Source organism: Saccopteryx leptura, chromosome 1, assembly GCF_036850995.1.
Source record: "Saccopteryx leptura isolate mSacLep1 chromosome 1, mSacLep1_pri_phased_curated, whole genome shotgun sequence".
Taxonomy (NCBI): Eukaryota; Metazoa; Chordata; class Mammalia; order Chiroptera; family Emballonuridae; genus Saccopteryx; species Saccopteryx leptura.
The window spans coordinates 9,875,457-9,897,458 of NC_089503.1; the positions used below are offsets into that span (position 1 = coordinate 9,875,457).

General features: G+C 54.3%; 1 protein-coding gene across 3 annotated transcripts; it reads left to right on the top strand.

Annotated features, from left to right (window-relative positions):
* Positions 1–1,735: 1,735 nt before the first annotated feature.
* Positions 1,736–14,809, top strand: CHRM1 (cholinergic receptor muscarinic 1). 3 transcript variants are annotated; one of them, XM_066360202.1, is made up of 3 exons: positions 1,736–2,152; positions 2,600–2,692; positions 11,871–14,809. In XM_066360202.1, exon 3 carries the CDS (start codon positions 11,947–11,949, stop codon positions 13,327–13,329), a length of 1,383 nt encoding a protein of 460 aa, XP_066216299.1. In that variant the 5' UTR covers positions 1,736–2,152; positions 2,600–2,692; positions 11,871–11,946; the 3' UTR covers positions 13,330–14,809. The 3 variants fall into 3 exon arrangements, with proteins under 3 accessions (XP_066216299.1, XP_066216304.1, XP_066216308.1); XM_066360207.1 differs by having other exon boundaries at positions 2,636–2,692; XM_066360211.1 differs by lacking the exon at positions 2,600–2,692.
* Positions 14,810–22,002: the final 7,193 nt, after the last annotated feature.

Here is a 22,002-nt window from a genome sequence, read left to right on the forward strand (position 1 = left end):
TCGGAAATGGATTTTGAGCGTGGAGGCCTAACACCCCCACACTCAGCCACGTGTACAGCTCGGCGCGCACGAACTGCAGCGGCAAATCAGGATCGCCCAGCAGGGGGCAGCCCGAGCCCGCGCCCATGGGCAGGAACTGGTCGAGTCCTGACCCACCCCTGACCCGCTGGCTGATCAGGGATGGGAGGGGATGCTCAGATTCCTATCCAAGCTGCACTATCTCCGCAGCCTCAGAAGAGAGATGGTCTGGGTGTTTGCTGTAGCCTCCGCAGGCTTTGAGAAGCAAAGATCCCCCCACATGTACCTGCCACGTGTGCCTACCACCGGCATCCTGTGCTTGCTGGCCAAGCTTCAAGAACTCATTTCTGCTCCACCGGCCTCCACTGGCAATCGGGTTCCAGCCCCAGGTTACCCTCAAGTAAGCGTCAGAATTGAGAGGAGGTGCTTGGTGGAGAAATGGGCAGGGGAAAGTGGTGGGCAGGTCCCAACCCCCAACTGGACTTCTTCCTAGTCTTAGAGCTAAGGGACCTGTGTCCAAACACGCGCCCACCACATATTAGTCACACCTCTGCTCTTTAGTTTTCTCATTTACATAATGGGGATAATATACTGCTCACAAAAATTAGGGGATATTTCAGTGCTTCGTATTCATTTTGAAGTCTCCCCCAATTTTTGTGATCCTGGCCCTTCCACCCCAGGGCTTCAGCATGGCCCAGTGGGGCAAAGCACACAGCACCCCAGCAGTAGCCTCCTATCTCTTCTCCCTGGTCAGCTCCCAAGAGGTCTCAGGGGCCAGGTGAGGGCAGTGCAGGACTCAAGTTTCTATGGCAAAGGGCCCCCAGGGATGAGGGATTCTATCTCTGAGGAAACTCAACACACAAATCCAAATGGCGAAGGGGTGAGGGGTAGTGCGGGCTGGCCAGGCAGTGGGCTAAGGGAGGTGGGGAGGAAGGGCAGGTCTGTCATTTCCCAGGTACACACCTGTGAGTCCTGAGTGGGAGTCGGGAGACAGAGTTTGACAAGCAGGGAGGAGAGCTGTCTGTCTGCCTATCTGTCTGTCTTCTAAGTGGAAGCTGGGGGTGGAGCAGGCAGGGAGATAGAAGCTGCTTCACTTGTCAGAATTAACAAGTTCCACAGTTGGGCAACACTCAGACACACACCGAATACAGATACACGTGTACACACGTACCCTGGCTCCAGACCAACAGGTGACACCTGCATTTCCAAAGGCTGCATGATGACACATGTACTCAGGGACACATGTGTGAGGCACTCAGCATAGCATGGAGCGGGCACATAGCCCCCGCCCCCAACTCATCCCTGAAAACCAGACATCCGCATACCCTCACTGGGCTAGGCAGCAAGAACGGGCGCAAAAGCACACAGCCCGGCACACGAGCGTCTGCTCAGCCCCCAGGGTGGGTACGCCAGCCCTCTGGGTCTGTTCCAAGTTGGAACCTCTCACATGAGGCCCAATGTGTCATTTCCAAACAGAAGGAATCTAGCTCCTTCGCAGCGGGGAAGAAGAGCAGGGTGTGGGGCTGAGTGGGTGGGTGGGTGCGTGGGCATGTGCAGGGGGCAGAGCTTGAGTGAGGGAAGGAGGCATGTGAGTCCCGGGGCGTGCATGTCAGGGCACGGTGCGTGCGGGTGGGGGGCGCTAAGGCGGGGTGGGGGAAGGAGCCCGAGGAAACAGTGTGCCTTTGTGAGGGTGTGTGCATGTGTGCCGCCGCGTCTGTGTGCAGTGGGTGTGGGTGTTTGTCTCCCTGCATCCGCCTTCTCTCCGTTCTGGACTTTCAGCCTTCTGGGCTCATCTTCCTCATGTCCTCCCCTCTCCTTCTCAGGGCTCAAGTTGGGGGCCCTGGTGGAGGAGGGGGGCATGCTCCAGGACCCAGTCCAACCCCAGACATTGCCTGAGGCTTCCCTCCAGCTCCCCTCCCTTCCTTTCCTCCCTCCCTCGCTTTCCCTTCCTCCCTCCCCCCCCCAGGCTGGCGTGCCAGGGGGTGGGACATGCCAATCACTGGCTGTGCCTCTCCGGCTGCCAGCACAGGACGCAGCTCCCCCCAGGAGCCAGGTGTTTGGGTCCCTGGAGACACCACCGGCCCCTGGGAAGCAGTGGGGTTGAAGACCCTACAGACCCCTCTCCAGCCCCATGGTGAGTACATTTGAAAGGGTTTGGAAGGGGTTCCACCGAGGTGGGGGCTGGAGAAGCAGGCTCCTGGGATCAAGGTAGGGACCAAAACTCCAGGAAATGTAGATGGACCCCAGAGAAAAGAGGGGGACAGGGAGGGGTTTGAGACCAAGGGGGCTCTACAGCATTGGACGTTGGCTGCTCCAAATGCCCTGTCCCCTGGCTTTGAGTGGGTATACCTGATGTTTTTCTGAGGTTCGACTGGCGGAGGAGATAGTGACACCCTTAGAAAACTGGACTTGGAGCTCAGAAGGGATGAGGTTGTCACACAGCAGGCACAGCCCCCAGAACCCCAGGGACAGCGTGGGAAGGGCAAGGGTCCAGGGAGCAGCCCTTACCATTAGCGTCCTGTGGGAGGTTGACCCCCCGAATTGGGGTGCCAGTCCCAGAACCCCTCCTCTCCTCCCTCAGGGAATTCTGAATCCCACCACCCCCATCCACCTTCAGCTCCCCCAAGATGGACTGAACCAGGCTGCTGCCCAGATGGACAAGCTGGATGCCAAGGTGGGTGATGGGTCAGAAGCCAGCAGGAGATCAGGCCAAGAGCCCCAGGGCTTTCCTGGGACAAACGAGCCATGGATGGCCACGCTGGCCAGGGAACATGGTGCTGACATGTGCAGGGGGCCGGAGGGCACTCCCTGCGTTCTTGGTACCTTGGGCTCCCTCAGGGCAGGTCTCAGTCCTACGTTCGGGTAATGCATGTACCCTAATGGGCACCAATGCCGGGTACCCACCCGCGTCCCCAGACTCCACAACATGCGGTAGGCTGGGGGTCCGGAGCTCTGATTCTTGCAGAATAGCCAGCACCCAGCTGGCAGCTGCAGAGCGTTGGTCATCTCTCATTGGGTCTTTTAGACCTTGCTGCTTCAGTGTTATCAAACCGGTGGACAGGGCTCCACCTCTTCCCACGAAACATACCTGCAACTCCACCCAGACTGACCCAGGCCATGACCAACTGGCCGGAAGGAGTCAGAGTGTCTCCTGCCCCGGACAGTCTTCTGTCCCTGGGTAATCAGCTGCTCGCTGAGCTGTCAGATGAGAGCTACTTCTCTGCCCTCTGACCTCAGCCGCCAGGCGATCTGTGATCACTGTGATCCCCACTACCTTCCAGAAGGCAGGGGAGGAAGTGGCGATCTGTGATCACTGTGATCCCCACTACCTTCCAGAAGGCAGGGGAGGAAGTGGCGAGCGGGGCTGCAGAAGATGTGACTCTTGGGTCCCTGCGCCTGGGAGGGCGCAGAGCTGAATCCCAAAGCACAAAGAGGAGCCTGGGGTGTCAATAAGGGATTAGGCAGAGGTCGCATCAGAGCTAGAAAGGAGCCTCCCCATTGTGCAGGCGGAGAGACTGAGGCCGAGAAAGGGGAAGGGACATGCTTGTGGTCACAGAAGAGACATCTAGGGGTCCATTTGGGGTTTGGACCCCATTCTCCTCACCCCCAGCGCCACACTCCCACCTGCCTGAGCGAAATGATGGGGTTGGGGAGCTGGGGAGCGACAGACAAGCTCTGGGAGGCAGGAGCTCAGGCTCCACAGCGGCGGTGGCGCTGGGAAGAGGTGGGTGAATTCCTCACTGGGTTTCTGCTCTGCGGTGATGCCATGGTGATGCCTAAAGGATGGGGAGGGGGGGAGAGAGAAGAAAAGAGACGGGGAAGGGAGCACAGGAGTGGGGAGCAGGGAGCACAGGAGTGGGGAGCAGGGAGCACAGGAGTGGGGAGCAGGGGCGTGCGGAGAAGAGGGTGAGGGCCCAGCACTCCTGAGGCCGCCAGGAGAGAGAGGTCTACAGTCCCGCTTGCTAACGCTGCCCAGCGGGCTGGCCTCTGGCACAGTCCCGCTGAAGTCGGGGCCGCTGGTTAAGGTCACGCACAGTGAGGGCAGCTGGCAGTGGTTCTTGGGCTGACGCTCCTCTTCCAGCTCAACAGTGCTGTTTGTGATCACTTCATTGATGGCTGCCCTCCCCGGGGCTAGACGGCGCTTCCCCCGGAGACTGTTGTAAATTCTATCTGTTCACCTCCTTGTTCCTAAGGCCAGGCAGCAGAGGTGGAAGTTTTGTGCACCTTTAATGGGGGGAGATTTACCTTTGGAGAAAAGTTAACCTGGGGGAGAGAGCACCTTCCACGGCCTGGCCCCTGGGTTAGAGCCTGACAAGAGGGCAGGCAGGACACAGCCAGGAGGAGGAGCCAGTGCCCAGCCCCGCAGCCCCGCCGTACCTCCTTCTCCCCAATATCGCCCATTCTGCCCTGTCAGGGCTCCGCAGGCTCTCAGGCCCAGAATCACAAGATGGCTTCACTCCTCCTTCCTGAACCTCTAGCCAGGAGTGCCCCCCGCCCCAGTCTCTGCTTCCCCTTCCTCACTCCTCAGCCACTGGTAAGACTCTAAGACCCTGGTGTTAAGGAATCCCTCTTGCAGCAATCGCTCCGCTTCCCCCAGTGCCTCTCCCCCCTCTCCCCCTCCCCCTTCCTCTCACTCTCACCGGCCAGATCCCCAACCCCAGGGGATTTGTCCTGGGCGCTGTCAGTCAAGAGTCTGGCTAGAGGCTCTGACCTCATCCCTTAACTCTTTGAATTCAGGATGACTTTTTCCTCCTCTAACGCAGACAGGCGCCATCCCAAACCCATGCCTGTCTTATCGCCTCCCTCCACCTCCCGGCAGCAGGTGAAGCAGGGTTTCCTTGGTCCATTCCTGGTCCACGGATGAGGATATGTGTGACTGTTCTTCCTCTGTGCTCTCAAATCAGGCAGGGCCTCGCCCAGGGGACAGGGACCTGGCAGGTGAGGAAAACAGAAATGGAGGGAACAGAGGGCCCATGCTCTGGAGCTGGTCCTGAGCCCTGCACGCTCATTCTCATGCCCCTGGGCCTGAGGCCAAGCAGGATGACTCCATGTACATTCATGTATTTATTCCACAAATGTTTATTGAGCAACTACTGTGTGCCAAGCACTGGGATAAAGCAGTGAATGAGGCAGACACAGCCCCTACCCTGCCTCTCAGAGAGCTACTGCTGCTATACCTCCCCCTTCCTATGGCACTGTCATCATACATCACACAGATAGATAACAGGCACTGTCTCTCTCTCTCTCTCTCTCTCTCTCTCTCTCTCACACACACACACACACACACACACACACACACACACACACACGTGCGTGAGCACAGGCCAGATCCTAAAAAAAGGACTGACTCCTCGCTATTGACTGATTCAAACTAGGATTTGGCCAAGCTTGTCCAGGTGGACAAGGAGGCTGCTGAGCCCCCCACCCCCGTAAGAGCAGTAAGGGTAGGGGTCCAGGAGGTTTGCCTCATAGGCAGACTGCCTGGATCCAAATCCTGGTGGCATTGCTGATGGACTAGCTGTTTGGTCCTTAAGATTCCAGCCTCAATTGCTCCTTTTACAAATTGAGGTTAACAGATCCTACTTTACAAGGAGTTATAATGGGTCAATTAAATCATATATAGTGCTTACAACCATGTCTGGTATATTGTAAGCAGTCAGTAAATACCAGTTGCTATGATAATATTAATAATATTATTAAAAGCTCCCAACCTCTGGCCCTGGCCGGTTGGCTCAGTGGTAGAGCATCGGCCTGGCATGCAGGAGTCCCGGGTTCGATTCCCGGCCAGGGCACATAGGAGAAGCGCCCATCTGCTTCTCCACCCCTCCCCCTCTCCTTCCTCTCTGTCTCTCTTTTCCCCTCCCGCAGCCGACGCTCCATTGGAGCAAAAAGATGGCCCAGGTGCTGGGGATGGCTCCTTGGCCTCAGGCGACAGAGCCACGCCCTGGATGGGCAGAGCGTGGACCCCTGGTGGGCGTGCCAGGTGGATCCCGGTCAGGCAAATGCGGGAGTCTGTTTGACTGCCTCCCCGTTTCCAGCTTCAGAAAAATACAAAAAAAAAAAGTTCCCAACCTCTGGCCCAGTAGCTCAGAGTGTCGTCCCAATACGCCAAGTTGTGGGTTCAAGCCCCAGTCAGGGCACAACATACAGGAAGTAAACCAATGAACACATAAATAAGGGGAACAACAACAAAAAAAGTTCCCAATAACCTCCATCAGGAAGCCACAGTCGTGGAGGCAAAAATCACTTCCCCACCTCCCCATGTCCTTGTCAAATTCTTGTAGCCCAGACAGGACACCCTCAGAGGATGAGTCCCGACCCATCCTCACAAAGCTATAGACTCACCGCCACCACTTCTTACTCTTACTCAGTGACGCACACACCCTCACACACTACCACTCATCCTACAGGATTACCAGGTCGGACAGTGACTTGCCCAAGGTCACACAGCAAGATAAGAGCAGAGACAAGGTTTAAAGCTAGGCAGAAGAGAGTCCTCAAGGACTTCTTGGAGGAAGCTACCCCCAGCCCTGCAGCCCCATCGACTAACTCTGAGCCTCATGGATGATTCACAGCATAATGTTCTAGGCAAATCCAGCTTCCAACCTCCCTTTCAACCAGATGGCTCATTCCAGTCTCTCCGTTGCAGAAATTCTGGAGGCTGCTGAACCCTGGCGCCCTGACTCTCAGCCCGAGGTTTAAACCCATTGGAATCAGCCACAGTCACGGGAAGCCTGGTTCTTTTACACCACCACCTTGCCTTGAACAGGCAGAGAATTGCACCCAATCAAGGATTAAAGAGACTCACCCATGGCCACACAATAGGGACTAGAGCAGGCCTCCAAAATCTGAGCAAATCACTGTCCCAGAGGGGTCTGGGGGAGGGTGCCCGCTTCTGATTGTGGAGGAAGCAGAGTCATTGACAGCTGCGTTGCATCCCAGGAGCTTAGAAGCCCCCCCCCCGGGGGGGGTGTCCAGAAACCTCTACTCTTCTCCTTCCGTGCCCATTGCCCCAGATGGGAGGCCTTAGTCTACAGTCCCCATAGCTCAGAGGTCGGCCAAGTAGGATGAATGCAGACCTTGGAGCCCACAGGTTCCGGGCAGAGTCCCTCAGCACCCCCCTCGTTTCTTCATCCATAAAACAGAGCTAAGAACCCCTTGTTGTGGTGGCCTGTGGATTAAGGCAGATAATATCATCCATCAACTGCCAGGCATACAGGAGGTGATTAATTGTGGTGGTTATCAATATTACAGTGAGAAAGTTGGGAGGAGGGGAACCCTAGCCTCTTCGCTTTCAAGGACCAATTTTTCTCTCAGTTACCCCATTCTGAAGCTTTTGTTTATTTACTTATTTTTAATTTTTATTTATTTTATTGATTTGAAAGAGAGAGGAAGGAAGAGAGATGGATTTATTGTTCCACTATGCATTCATTGGGTGATTCTGGTATGTGCCCTGACTAGGGATCGAACCCACAGTCTTGGCATATAGGATGATGCTCTATCCAACTGAGCTACCCAGCCAGGGTCTGAAGCCTTTTTTAAATTCATCAAAGTCCTAGCTAGTTTCCAACAAGAGTTCAGCCACGGTTATGATGGGCAGTGGAGGCCATGTTCCCACGGGGAGATGTCATTCCAGCCCCCACTGAGAGAAGGAGTGAGCCAGCAGCCTCTGCAGCCTCAGATCGGGGACTTGGGTCCTTTCTGTTCATCGTCTTAAGATGTTAGTTTCAGGATCCTGGAAAATCTTCAGAGACGCCCGGCTGGTCCAACTCCTCCACTGAACAAATGAGCAGTGTGGGTGGATGAGAGAGGGGCTGTGCCTGGGGTCTGGAGGGGAAGGGGCAAGGCCAGAGGGGTTGAGCTGTGCGTCAGAAGGAGGAGTCGGGAGTAACTACAGAGGCCTTTACCTGCGTGTCCTTTCCGAGCCGAGCCCGAGCCCGAGCCCGGGGCTTTGGATGCTATAGTCCGCATCAGCTGGGGGATGTGGGGCAGCCGGGGAAGGAAGGGTTAAGTGATGGCTGGTGATCACAAGGCTAGGAAGGGACAGCTTGGCGATTGGGAGCCAGGGCTGTGGTCACCGCTAGAGTCAGGGTGAGGTGAGTGTGGTGCTCCCCTCCCAGTAAAATTTAAGGAGGGCACCACAAAAAAACAAACAAACAAAAAAAACACCTCCCTAATCAAGATAAATACTCTAGTAAACTTTTAGAAATCAAATAGCAAAAAACAGCCCACAGGCAGGTGGGTCATCTGTTTTTGTAAATAAAGTTCCATTGGAACCAGGACCAGAACTAGGTAGGGCAAGGCATGGGTGATAGTAAGGTGACCAACTTTTTTACAATGAAAAGGAGGTCAAAAATAAATTGAAGAAAACAATACCGTAAATAAGAGAAACATTTTATTCATTGCAACAATAATACACTATAATCTGATAAATGCATAATAAAAACATTCGTAATATTTTATATTGTAATTATGCTTACATGCCAATTAATTTTTAATAATAATTGTAAGAAAAAATGTACTCATTTAGATACAAATACGTCATATCACACGCAATGGATCGACTCTGCATAGATCAAATATGGACATTCACAGATTAGTCTTCCAATATCAAAAAGGAGGACATGTAGGAGGACACTTTTCGAAGGAGGACAGAACTTACAAAAGAAGGACTGTCCTCCCTAAAGGAGGACGATTGGTCACCTTAGTAGGGGTGTTTGTGCAAGTGCAGGGTTGGAGCCTTGTCTTTGTTTAAAATGTGATTACGGTGGTTTTGATTTAATTTCCATCTTTAAAAAAATTACATTAAACAATAGTTTCCTTGATGAGTGAGTTTTGGGGCCTGTCCTTAAATTTTGCTCCCAAAGCAAGTGGCTCACTCCCCTCAGCTGAGTCCTCACCCTGCAGTGTACGGACCAGGTACAACGGGGGATGGGCGCTCAGCTCTGCCTGGGAGGCTGCACCGCGCAGGACGCCCCTGCAGCTGGGGAAGGGGGGGCCTCTCTGGCTCCTCTTCTAATAAAACCTTTTCAGGGCTTGGTCCAGGTTGCCCCTGGGGGTACCGAGATGCTCAAAAGCACCTGGGGCCTGGGGACTGGGAAGCACCCAATCTAGGAGCCAGGAAACCTTGGGCAGCGTGATGGCTTCTTTCCCCTTTTTCTGGGCCTCGGTCGTTCCATTTCTGCAGTGGACACTAAACAGCACTGGGTTCGGATGAGAGGAACAAGAAGAGCGCAGGGCTTGTCAAGGGCGGTGTGCACCCAGCATCCCACACGGCGCCTGGCTTTGGTTAAAGGAGGAGGATGCACTTCGGTGTAATTCTTTAAAAATTCAACCTGGCAGCTCCGGCCAGAGAACTCGGTTGGAGCGTCACAGAGAAGTTGCTGGCTTGATCCCCGCTCAGGGCACATACTGAACAGCTCCATATTCCTCTCTCTCTCTCCCCCTTCCTCTCTCACTAGAATCAACAAATTTTTTTTAATTAATATAAATCAATAAATAATTCAAATTGGCAAACTCTGGCCCCAGGGTCGACCACTAATTTTTATAGTTTCACTGGAATAAACTGCTTGGCCTCAAACTCTGGTTTCTACCTTACTTGTGCATCTTGTGCTAATTCCCTCACTTTTCTCAGCCTCAGTTTCTTAATCTGTAGAATGGAGAGAAGAGCAGAGCTTCGGTCATAGGCTCCCTGTTACGATTAACTGCAATAGGGCACATGAGCACTTTGAGCAGCAGCTGGCACTCAGGGAGCGCTAAGCAACAGCAATGATCCCTATTGTCACTAGCTGCTGTTGTCATAGTATTAGAAATCCTTGATGACCAAACAGGTGCTTCTATTTTTTATTTTATCTTATTTTTTTAATTTATTCATTTTAGAAAGGAGAGAGAGAGAGAGAGAGGAGAGAGAGAGAGAAGGGGGAGGAGCAGGAAGCATCAACTCCCATATGTGCCTTGACCAGGCAAGCCCAGGGTTTCGAACCGGCGACCTCAGCATTTCCAGGTCGACGCTTTATCCACTGTGCCACTACAGGTCAGGCCCAAACAGGTGCTTCTAGACAGCACGGGGCCCTCACGGCTACACAAGCTAAGAGTCAGTGGGGACCTTGGATGCCAGAGCTGTTTTATATCTCTTGACTCCTTTAAGCCTCACAGTAATTCCTTGATCTGTTAGCTAGGGACTAGTGTTATCCCCATGTTTCAGCAGTTATGTTGCTAGCTGAGATCACACACCCCGTAAATGGAGTAGCCTGGACTCAGATACAGTCTAGCTCCAGAGTCCCGGTCCTTCAGTCAGGATATCCAATGTGCCCCCTCATGTGTGAACTGTCCCAGACACATGGACAGCCACAGTCCTTCTTGCTCGTGGGTCACACGCTGACCTCTCCACAGAGAAGGATCGCTTTCACACACTGACAGTTCCCCACGAGCCGTGGAGATGCCCTGCGCCACACGCACTGGGGGCCACACATTGTCACGGCCGCTCCCCCTCAAGGCCATCTGTTAGGCAGCGACCCTCTCGCTGGCATAGCACTCGTTTCTCTCTGTCACAAGCTGGATTTCCAGGAACACCGGGGCTTGGTGGGTCCTTGCCCAAAATCTCTCCCTTGGAATTTTCCCAATGATTCAGCCCCTGAAGCCACAGCTGCAGGTAGGACAGATGGATGCCCGAGGCCCGGAACAGGGAGGGACCTGCCAGAACACAGCCGTGGGCCACGGCTCCGCCATGGCTCCTCCTGCCTGACCAGGAGGGTCCTGGCTTTTCCATTTGCCCACACTTGGTGCCTGGGCTGGGCTCCAGCTTCAAGAAAAATCTGCTGCTCTTCCCACTCCCCTTGCAGTCCCCCCTCCCCACTCAGCTGGAGCCCAGGAACAGCGTGGGGAGATGGAGAGGCCCCCACGTCCCATCTGGGGCCAGACCCCGCTCAGCTGGGCGCTGAGTCCCTTGCTCTTGCTGCCTGCTTTTACTGAGGAGCTTCTGCCACCAGGCGAGTGTCCAGGGCCAGCACAGCTTTCCCTGCTGCCCTCATAGAGGGTCTCATGCAGCTCCAAACATCGCCCAACCCTCGCGCTCTCTCTCCCTCCCTCTTTCTTTCTCCCCCTACCCCCCCTCCACACACCCACAGACACGCATCATCACACAGCGCCCCTCTGCTCCAATCTCTTTCCTCTTATCTTCTCTGGAGCCTTCCTCCGCCTTCTCCTGTCTCCTTGTTTAATGGAATTGTCCTCCTGGAGCTCCATGTGCTCAGAGAGAGAGAGAGACGTGGGTTCTAATCATCCTCCCCACCTCTGGCACGGTGACCAGGCCTTGCAGCCATGGTTGCCTCAGTGAAATGGGGATCATAAGACACCTTCCTCTAGGAGATCTACAACAGTTAAATCAGATCATTCAGTGAAGTGCTTAGCACTGTGTCTGCTGTGTCGTAACTACTCAGTAAATGAGAGCTGTAATAAAATTGAGTGAAACGCTTTGAAAATTTGGCAGTACCATATACGAAGCCCGTCTCCCTGCCACATGAGTTAAGCAAGACAGGGATTAGCAGCAATTTCCCACAGAGAAAATTGAGGCTTGGAGTCCGAATGGTGAAGCTAGAATGAGGACTCAGATCTCTGGATCCCAAAGCCGCCCCCTCCCCTATGCTTCCGGCAAACCCATTCATGGCTGGGATCGTGCGTTCTAAATGACTGTGTGTGGACACCAGGACAGGAAGGGACCAGCCATTCAGGGAGGGTGACACTGTCTGGCCTGAAGTTCTGGAAGGGCGGAGGCTGTGTGCCTGGCACCCTCGACTGCAGGCGATGGAAGGCATCCAGCAGCCCAACCCAAAGCCCGTGTCCTCTCTTTCCAGGTGCTGACCTCCCCCTGAGGAAATCCTCTTGTGTGACTGGAGGAAGGGGCTTCCCCATCAGCCCCACCTGGCCACCATGAATACCTCAGCCCCGCCCGCGGTCAGCCCCAACATCACCGTCCTGGCACCAGGAAAGGGTCCCTGGCAAATGGCATTCATTGGGATCACCACGGGCCTCCTGTCACTGGCCACCGTGACGGGCAACTTGCTGGTCCTCATCTCCTTCAAGGTCAACACAGAGCTCAAGACAGTCAACAACTACTTCCTGCTCAGCCTGGCCTGCGCCGACCTCATTATCGGCACCTTCTCCATGAACCTCTATACCACCTACCTGCTCATGGGCTACTGGGCTCTGGGCACACTGGCCTGCGACCTCTGGCTGGCCCTGGACTACGTGGCCAGCAACGCTTCCGTCATGAACCTGCTGCTTATCAGCTTTGACCGCTACTTCTCCGTGACCCGGCCCCTGAGCTACCGAGCCAAGCGCACCCCCCGCCGGGCAGCCCTGATGATCGGCCTGGCCTGGATGGTGTCCTTCATCCTCTGGGCCCCAGCCATCCTGTTCTGGCAGTACCTGGTGGGCGAGCGGACAGTGCTGGCCGGGAAGTGCTACATCCAGTTCCTCTCCCAGCCCATCATCACCTTTGGCACCGCCATGGCTGCCTTCTACCTCCCCGTCACGGTCATGTGCACACTCTACTGGCGCATCTACCGGGAGACGGAGAACCGGGCCCGCGAGCTGGCGGCCCTGCAGGGCTCTGAGACGCCGGGGAAGGGTGGTGGCAGCAGCAGCAGCTCAGAGCGGTCCCAGCCAGGGGCTGAGGGATCCCCGGACACCCCGCCGGGGCGCTGTTGTCGCTGCTGCCGGGCCCCCAGGCTGCTGCAGGCCTACAGCTGGAAGGAGGAGGAGGAGGAGGATGAAGGCTCCATGGAGTCCCTCACGTCCTCAGAGGGTGAGGAGCCGGGCCCCGAGGTCGTGATCAAGATGCCCATGGTGGACCCCGAGGCGCAGGCCCCCGCCAAGCAGCCCCCCCGGAGCTCCCCGAATACAGTCAAGAGGCCAACTCGGAAGGGACGTGAGCGAACAGGCAAGAGCCAGAAGCCCCGCGGGAAGGAGCAGCTGGCCAAGAGGAAGACCTTCTCCCTGGTCAAGGAGAAGAAGGCAGCTCGGACCCTGAGCGCCATCCTGCTGGCCTTCATCCTCACCTGGACACCATACAACATCATGGTGCTGGTGTCCACTTTCTGCAAGGACTGTGTTCCCGAGACCCTGTGGGAGCTGGGCTACTGGCTGTGCTACGTCAACAGCACCATCAACCCCATGTGCTACGCACTCTGCAACAAAGCCTTCCGGGACACCTTCCGCCTGCTGCTGCTCTGCCGCTGGGACAAGCGGCGCTGGCGCAAGATTCCCAAGCGCCCCGGCTCTGTGCACCGCACCCCCTCCCGCCAGTGCTGATGGCCCCCTCGCCCTCTTCCCTCCACCCCAGGCCCGGGGCAGTCCCGGGAGAAAGCAGGCAGGGGCTGTGACCGCAGACCCCGGGCCCTGCTGCGTCCTCACCAGGCTTCCCAGGCCCGAGGTCACCTTCCTGGACAGTGCAGAGAGACCCTGCCAACTTTCCACACTTTGCTATTCCCAGGCAGGGAGTGGACTCGGGGAACTGGTTTTTCTGTTCCCTGGGTGGGAATGGGCTCTTCACCAGGAAGAAGGCCTGGGAGGAGGATCCGGCCTTTGGATTCCTTGTTTGCGTTTAGGCAGGAAGTCTGTCAGAGCCAGCAGGGCGGGCTGGGCCGGAGAAAGAAGGTTACCATTACAGTCTTCCTTGGCCCCTGGCTGGCCTGAATTGTGGTGGGAGCTGGCACCAAACACTGAGAGAGAAGCTTGGTTCACAGGGACCAGCCCCTGGCTGGGAATCCCCTCCTTCCGCAGGCACGGCCCGCTCTGCTGGGCCCTAAGCACACTCTCCAGGATTGTCCAACCTCCCTACCAATGTCCTCAGCGTCCTTATGTGGACCACCCCAAGGCAAATGTCCAAGCATCAGTAGGACAATGGCACCAGAGGGGACCAGCTTGGCTATTCACACATCAAGTCCCTAGGCAGCAGCAGGACCAGGCACCAAGTGTCCTGACTGTCCCACTCTGTCATTCCCCTGGGAGTGAGGGGCGCGGGTGCCTGCTGTCCAGCCTCACACCTATACACCCTGCCCCAGAGAGACCTGCAGCCCCTCCTTGGTTCACAGCCGTTGCCTGGATAGGTCTGCTTTGTGCGGACCTAGCCAGGCCTCCTGCATGCTGCCTGCCTCCGGCCGCCCCACACAGGCGTGGCCCAGCCAACAGGTTCTCTCCTGTGAACTCCCAGCTCCACCCATGCATGGCCTCCCAGCCACCCTTCTCTCCAGGCCCAGCCTGGCCCCAGATTTCTTTCCTTTCATCCTCAGCAAGTGCTGAGTCTGTGAATAAAGCCACATAACCAGCGGATGCTAAGGGTCCTTCCTCCCTGTGTTGGATCAAGGACCTGGTCTTAGAACCGGGCAGGATGGGGCAGGGAGGGCCCAAGTCACGTGGAATGTGGCCCGCTGCCCTGATGGTGGTCCCAGGAGGGGCAGCACTGAGTGGCTGGATCTACTACAATCTAGGGGCCTCAGCACCTCAGGGCCCCCGGTTCAGGTGAATATGGCTGTGATGGCTAGACTAGGCTCCTGCAAAAGAAAAGTTAGACTGACTAAACTGCCCCTGCCCGCAGGCCAGCATCTCCATAAGCTTTGCCACATGCAGCTTTGCCTGACACGCCCAGGGAGGACAGAACTGCTCCACAGCCCCACTTGCTGATGGGGACACCAAGGCCCAGTGACCCAGGGAGACTGTTCAAGGTTACCCCACAAAGCAACACCAGGCTTCCAGGCAGTAGTAGTTCTCGAAGAGTGGTTGTCATTGCAGGTCCTCAAGACTACCCTTAAGTTCGATGATCCCCTAGAAGGACAAACGGAACTCAGCAAAGCTGTTATAACAGCTCATAAAGTTTGTTGCTGTGAAAGGATACATATTTTTATTTTTATTTTTTTGTATTTTTCTGAAGTTGGAAACGGGGAGGCAGTCAGACAGACTCCCGCATGTGCCCGACTGGGATCCACCCGGCATGCCCACCAAGGGGCAATGCTCTGCCCCTCTGGGGCGTCGCTCTGTTGCAACCAGAGCCATTCTAGCACCTGAGGCAGAGGCCATGGAGCCGTCCTCAGTGCCCGGGCCAACTTTGCTCCAGTGGAGCCTCAGCTGCAAGAGGGGAAGAGAGAGACAGAGAGGAAGGAGAGGGGGAGGGGTGGAGAAGCAGATGGGCGCTTCTCCTGTGTGCCCTCGCCAGGAATCAAACCCGGGACTCCTGCATGCCAGGCCGACGCTCTACCACTGAGCCAACTGGCCAGGGCCAGGATACATATTTTTTTTTTTTTTTTTTTTTTTTTAGCCTGACAAGGCGGTGGCGCAGTGAATAGAGTGTCGGACTGGGATGCAGAGGACCCAGGTTCGAGACCCCGAGGTTGCCAGCTTGAGCGTGGGCTTATCCGGTTTGAGCAAAGCACACCAGCTTGGACCCAAGGTCGCTGGCTCGAGCAAGGGTTTCTCAGTCTGCTGAAGGCCCACAGTGAAGGCATATATGAGAAAGCAATCAATGAACAACTAAGGTATTGCAACAAAAAACTGATGATTGATGCTTCTCATCTCTCTCCATTCCTGTCTGTCTGTCCCTGTCTATCCTTCTCTCTGTCCCTGTAAAAAAAAATTTATTTATTTATTTAGAGAGAGGAGAGAGAGAAAAGGAGGGTGGGGAGGAGCGGGAAGCATCAACTCATAGTAGTTGCTTCTCATATGTGCCTTGACCGGGCAAGCCTGGGGTTTCAAACCAAAGACCTCAGCATTCCAGGTTGATGCTTTAACTGATACATGTTAAAATCAGCAAAGGATAAAGGCGCATAGAGCAGAGTCCAGCAGGGACCAGGCGCAAGCTTCCAGTGGAGTCATGGGACAGCACTGAATCCTCCCAGCAATGATGTGTGACAATATGCATGAAGTGTTGCCAACCAGGAAAGCTCCCCCAAGCCTCGGTGCCCAGGGTTTTTGCTGGAGGCTGCTCATGGACATGTGGTTGACCTTTGTTACTTAATCTTCACACCCTCCAGAGGTTAAATTGATACCATGTGGCCTATGGCCCGCTATAAATCACATTGATAGCACAGACTGCTATCTGGTATGGTTGAAGGCCTCCAGGTGAGCAAAGACTCTCACCAGGCAGGCTCTCCCAGGCTTAGGAGTTACCTCCCAGGCGCCAGGCAGGACCAACCTTTTCTTTGGAATGCGCAAGGTTTGGATAACCCAGACCTGCTCAGGTACCCCTTTAGTGCACGGTGGTCTAACCAGTAGCATCGGTCCCCCCCGGGAACTTGTTAGATATATAAGTTCTTAGGGTCACTCCAGATTTACTGAATCAGAAACTATAGGGGTGGGGCCCGGCCATATGTTTCAACAAGCCCTCAGGTGACTGTGACCAGGCTAAAGTTTGAGAAATGCTGGCCTAGAGGTCTGAGGTCCTAGGTGGGGGCTACACCCTTGCGGAGAGAGGAAGTGGAGATTCACCCCACACACAGCTGTCAGGACTCCCAGAATCCTTTGAAAAGGAAGCTTCTAGAACTGTGGGCAGGGGCAATCCACTGAAGAGGTGGACAGAACAGGCTGGCCAAGTACTGGCAGGAGCACAACACTGTGGACAGCGCTAGGACACAAAGCTGTGTTCCTCTCCCACAGGTACTACTTCCTGGGTTGTCAGCTCAAAACCCCGAGAGGGCCCCTCCCGTGTCACTGCTTCCACGAAGCCCTGTGGTGAAGGCCTGGCTCCCAGAGGCAGAGGGACTGAGGAAGCCCGGCAGTGTGGGGAGACCCAAAGCATTGGAATCACAGTGGCTGGTCTCCGTCAGAGACCAGGAGTGGGAAGGTCAAAGCTGGTACTTGCAACAGGAATGGGGCTGGCATTTGACACTTGTCCCTTGTCTCAGGCACAGGTCCCAGCTGCTTGTGCCCCCTTATCACACAACTCTAGGCAAGTCCCATTTCAGGGTCCTCATCTCTGAAAGGGGCCTGGGCCCCTCGGGGAAGAGTTGAGAAGATGTGGGAGACGGGAGGGGACGCTCTTTGAGGGCTCCATGATCAGCGTCATCACAGGGCCAGGCTGCTCACAGGTAACAGCCAGGAACAGTCTGGTTTCAAATGCACACCTGGCAGCACTCCTGCAGCCGAGGCCTTAAAGAGCCCAGAGTCCCATCCCCAACCCGAACCCCAACCCGGCTACCACAGCCCAGAAGAAAGAAGCAGATTGGCGAAAGGCAGCAGAGGGCGTGTAGCCCAGGATGCCTCCCAGAGGTGGGGTCTGTGACCTGCAAGCCTCTGAAGCAAGAATCCCACAGACCCAGCTGCCACAAGATGGAGGAAATGGCTTGAGCCAGGCTGGTGAGGGTGGCTGGGCATGGAGTCAGGGCACCCCCAGCGCTGTGCCCCCTCCCACTCTGAAGGAGTGGCCCTTTCGTGCCTGAGCAGGAAATTGGGAAAGAATAGGAAACCTGCGAACACCACCCCTCCCCTAGCAGGTTGGGGCAGGCCTAGAGAAGGGGCACGGGTCAGGATTCTCTCTCCTCCAGTGGGTCCCACCAACCCCCCACCCCTCCATTCACAGCCTATCACTTTAGCGCCATCTGCGGGCAATCAAGGGGATAGTCCTTCCGGGCCTGGGCTGCTTCCCAGAGAACAGGACCATCAGCCCAATCACAGAGCAGATGGTGGTCTTGGCCACCTCGGCTCCTGCCCCCACACCTCCGTAGGAACCAAGGCCCCCAGATCTGCAGAGGCAGCCCCTGCCCTCCCCCGTAGGCAGCTAGGAGATAGAGGAGCAGAGACGGGGCAGCTAGAACATCTCCACGTCCTTCAGATGTTTCCCTGGGCTGCTTGGGGACCCTTGGCTTCATTTTGTGGAAGTCTGGCTCTGCTTTGACAGACCGGATGCCGATCCAACTGGAACTTCAGACAGGTACCTGCTCGCCTTCACAGAACAAAAGCCATTTGAATGCCAGCTGCCCTGCACCAGACACCAGCCTCCGGCCCTATGCTAGGTGTCCTTAGCATATTTGGTAACACACACACACAAACTGCATAACTTCAGGAACCAGACTATCGAACGAAGTTGGCCTGAAAACAATTCTCACTCTCCCCTCCCCCCCGTCCTTATACTCCCTCCGCACCCTGGTTCCACCCTCCTCCTGGCATTCCTGGGTTGGCTCACACCCCCTCCCCTCAGTTCTCAATCCAGAAATCTGGGCATCATTTTAGATTCCTTCTCCTCTCACTCCCTGTGCCCAGTCCTACCTGCTGAACAGTTCCCACACTCATCCAGAGTTCTCCACCCGACGGTCATCATCCCCAGTGAGGCCTCTTGCCTGAACGGCTAAAAATAATCCCTTCACTCAGAGGTCAGCAAATGTTTTTTCTGTAATGGGGCAAAGAGTAAATATTTGAGGTTCTGTGGACCGAGAGGCAAAATTGAGGCTATTATGTCGGTACCTCTGTATCAGTCTCGGTCGCAGGTGTTCAACCCTGCCACTGCAGTCATAAGCTGCGTAAGTGACCGATGCATAACTGAATGAATGTGGCTGTGTTGCAATAAAACTTTATTTGATTTTCACTGAGATTAGAATTTCATGTCATTGTCACGTGTCACGAAATATTCTTCTTTTGATTTGAGTTTCAGCCATTTAAAAATGCAAAACCCATTCTTAGGTCACAGTGGGTACAAAACCAGGCCCACCAGCCGCGGTTTGCCAGCCCCTGTCTTAACTGGTCCCACCTCCACCCATTCTCCACGCTTCATCCAATGCGATCTGGGCAAAACGTCCATCTGATGCTGGCGGTCCCTTGCTTACCATAGTCAGTAGCTTGAGAAAAAAAATGCAAGCTCCTTAGCCTCCAAAAGCCTGCCGTTCAGCCCGACCTCTTCAGCCTCGTCTCTGACCCCTGGCCCATGGACCCTGTTCCCCACCTCTGAAATTCTCCTGGTCTTCACACCCTCATGCTTTTCCTCCGTGCAGTTCCTCTGCTTGGAACGTTCTCGCCCTACTAAAAGGGGAAACTTCTGTTTCCTTTACACTCTCTACTCACCAAACTTCTGACACCAAATGTGCGAGGTTTCTTTTCCCCCACACCAACCAGTTCTCCAACAGCATCCAGGTGTCCTCCAAGTCAATCCCCACACCGTCCGCCTGGAGCTAACATCAGGCCCCACAGGCTAAGGGCTCAGCCCCACAAGACTGCCCCCAGTTCAGATGCCAGTAACAAGTAGTGGGTCCTGAGGTTACCCCCACTTCTATCTGATTTGGCTACAAATTGGGAGTTCCCACGACCCCCACCTCAGATTTAGTAATTTTCCATAACAGCTCACAGAACTGAGGGACACACTTTTACCAGTTATATAATAAAGGGTATGATAAAGGATACATAGGAACAGCCAGATGAAGAAGAAGTACATAGGGCAGTGAGGTCCAGAAAGGTCTCAAGCATACCGGCTCTGTCCCCGTGGAGTTAGGGTGCACCACCCTCCCCCTACATGGATGTGTTCCCCAACCAGAAGCTCTCTGAACCCTCTACTTTAGGGATTTTTATGAAAACTTCATCATGTAGGCGTGATTATTATCTCAATTTCTAGCCCCTCTCCCCTCCCTGAAAGTTCCAAGTTTTCAATCAAGGCTTGGGCTTACTGATGACCACCCCCCATCCTGTTGCTACCCAGGAGCTTGTGAAGAGTCAAGTCATTAGAACAAAAGGCACTCCTGTCCACCACTCAGGAAATTCCAAGGGATTTAGGAGCTCTATGTCAGGAATCAGGACAAAAGACCAAACATTAGAACACAAGATGTTCCAAGCACCCCCATCGCTCAGGAAATGAAAGATAAGAGTTTAGGAGCCAGAATTTGTGACCTTGAAAAACAAATTAGTTCATCATTCTAAGCCTCAGTTTCCTCATCTGTAAAAAGATGATGATCATGCTGGACCTGTTATAGATGCACAACGCTCAGAACACACTGCTTTCCCTCCTACCCGCTCTGGTCTTCACGTTCCCTTCCCAGGCTTCTCTGCCTCTGCCTGGCCACCACGTCCAGGGGCTGCACACATGAGACCACGGCGCTTGGGATCAGATAAGCACTGGGTGCATCGTGACATAGGAGGCAGTGATTGATCGTTATATTTTGTGACATGGGAACCAGACAGACGCCTACTAGCATTCTCCCCACGTGTGAACGAACTCTTTCTGAATCTTGAAAATCCCTCCGGAGGGATATTACTCTCCCTATCTGTGATATAATAAGAAATATGGATTCGGTTTTTGTCCCAGTTCCTGACACGGAGCTTCTAAAACCTTTGGAATTTCCTGAGTGACAGAGGTGAGGGAAGCTTCTCTTCTTATTCACAATAAACCCCTTTCAACCTTACCTTACTGTATGCTAATGAGGTGATGAGTCTTGGCGTTGGGGGGGGCGGTGCTTAGATAGCTTCAGGTTGGAAGGTGGTTGTTAGAGGAACCAACGCTCTCATTGACTACGGGTTGGAACGTTCAGCTCCACCACAGCTTTCCAGGGAGGGGAAGGGAGTAAAGATTGAGTTCAGTCACTAATGGCTGATGATTTCATCAATTATGCCTGTGGTAATGGAATCTCCATAGAAACCCCTAATGGGCAGAGTCCTGAGAACTTCCAGGTCGGTGACACACCCTGCCCCATGCATCTCTTCTGTCTGGCTGTCCTGAGCTGTATCCTCTACAGCAGTGGTTCCCAACCTTTTTTGAGCCACAACCGGTTCAATGTCAGAAAATATTTTCACGGACCGGCCTTTAGGGTGGGACGGATAAATGTATCACGTGACCAAGACAAGCGTCAAGAGTGAGTCTTAGACAGATTAACAGAGGGAATCTGGTCATTTTTATTTTTTTTAATTTTTATTTATTTTTTACAGAGACAGAGGAACAGACAGGGACAAACAGGAACAGAGAGAGATAAGAAGCATCAATCACTAGTTTTTCATTGCGCGTTGCAACACCTTAGTTGTTCATTGACCGCTCTCTCACATGTGCCTTGACCGTGGGCCTTCAGCAGACCGAGTAACCCCTTGCTGGAGCCAGCGACCCTGGGTTCAAGCTGGTGGGTTTTTTCCTCAAACCAGATGAGCCCGCACTCAAGCTGGCGACCTCGGGGTCCGGAACCCGGGTCCTCTGCATCGCAGTCCGATGCTCTATCCACTGCGCCACCGCCTGGTCAGGCGGAATCTGGTCATTTTTTAAAAATAAAACATCGTTCAGACTTAAATATAAATAAAACGGAAATAATGTAAGTTATTTATTCTTTCTCTGCGGACCGGTACCAAATGGCCCACAGACCAGTACTGGTCCATGGCCCGGGGGTTGGGATTCACTGCTCTACAGTAAACTGGTAATGGTAAGTGAAGCCCTTTCCAAGTCCTGTGAGTTATTCTAGAGAAGTATTGAACCTGAGGAGGGATTAGGGGAACGCCCTGAAATTATAGTTGATCGATACCAGTGACAACCTGGGACATCTCAAATGGGGACAGTCTTGTGGGAACAAGCCCTGAACCCGTGGGATCCAATGCTGACGGCCCATCGGGAGTGTAAGAACTGAACTGAACTGCAGGACACCCAGTCAGCGTCCAGAGAGTCAGAGAATCAGAGAATCGGCTGGTATGAGAAAAAAACCACACGTTTGGCGTCAGATGTGTTGTGAGTAAAAACAGTTTCTATACCCCACAGGTGAGGAAACTGAGGTTAAGAGATTTAGTCAGGCCCTGGCCTGTTGGCTCAGTGCATAAAGTGTCGACCTGATGTATGGATGTCCTGGGTTCAATTCCCAGTCAGGGCACATGGGAGAAGCAACCATCTGCTTCTCTCTCCCTCCCTCTCCCCCTTTTCTCTTTCTTCCCCTCTCATAGCCAGTGTCTCCATTGGTTGAACCATGGGCTCCCAGCGCTGAGGATAGCTGGTTGGTCTCAGTGTCAGCGTGTCAGCGTGTCAGCGTCAGGTGCTGAAAATAGCAA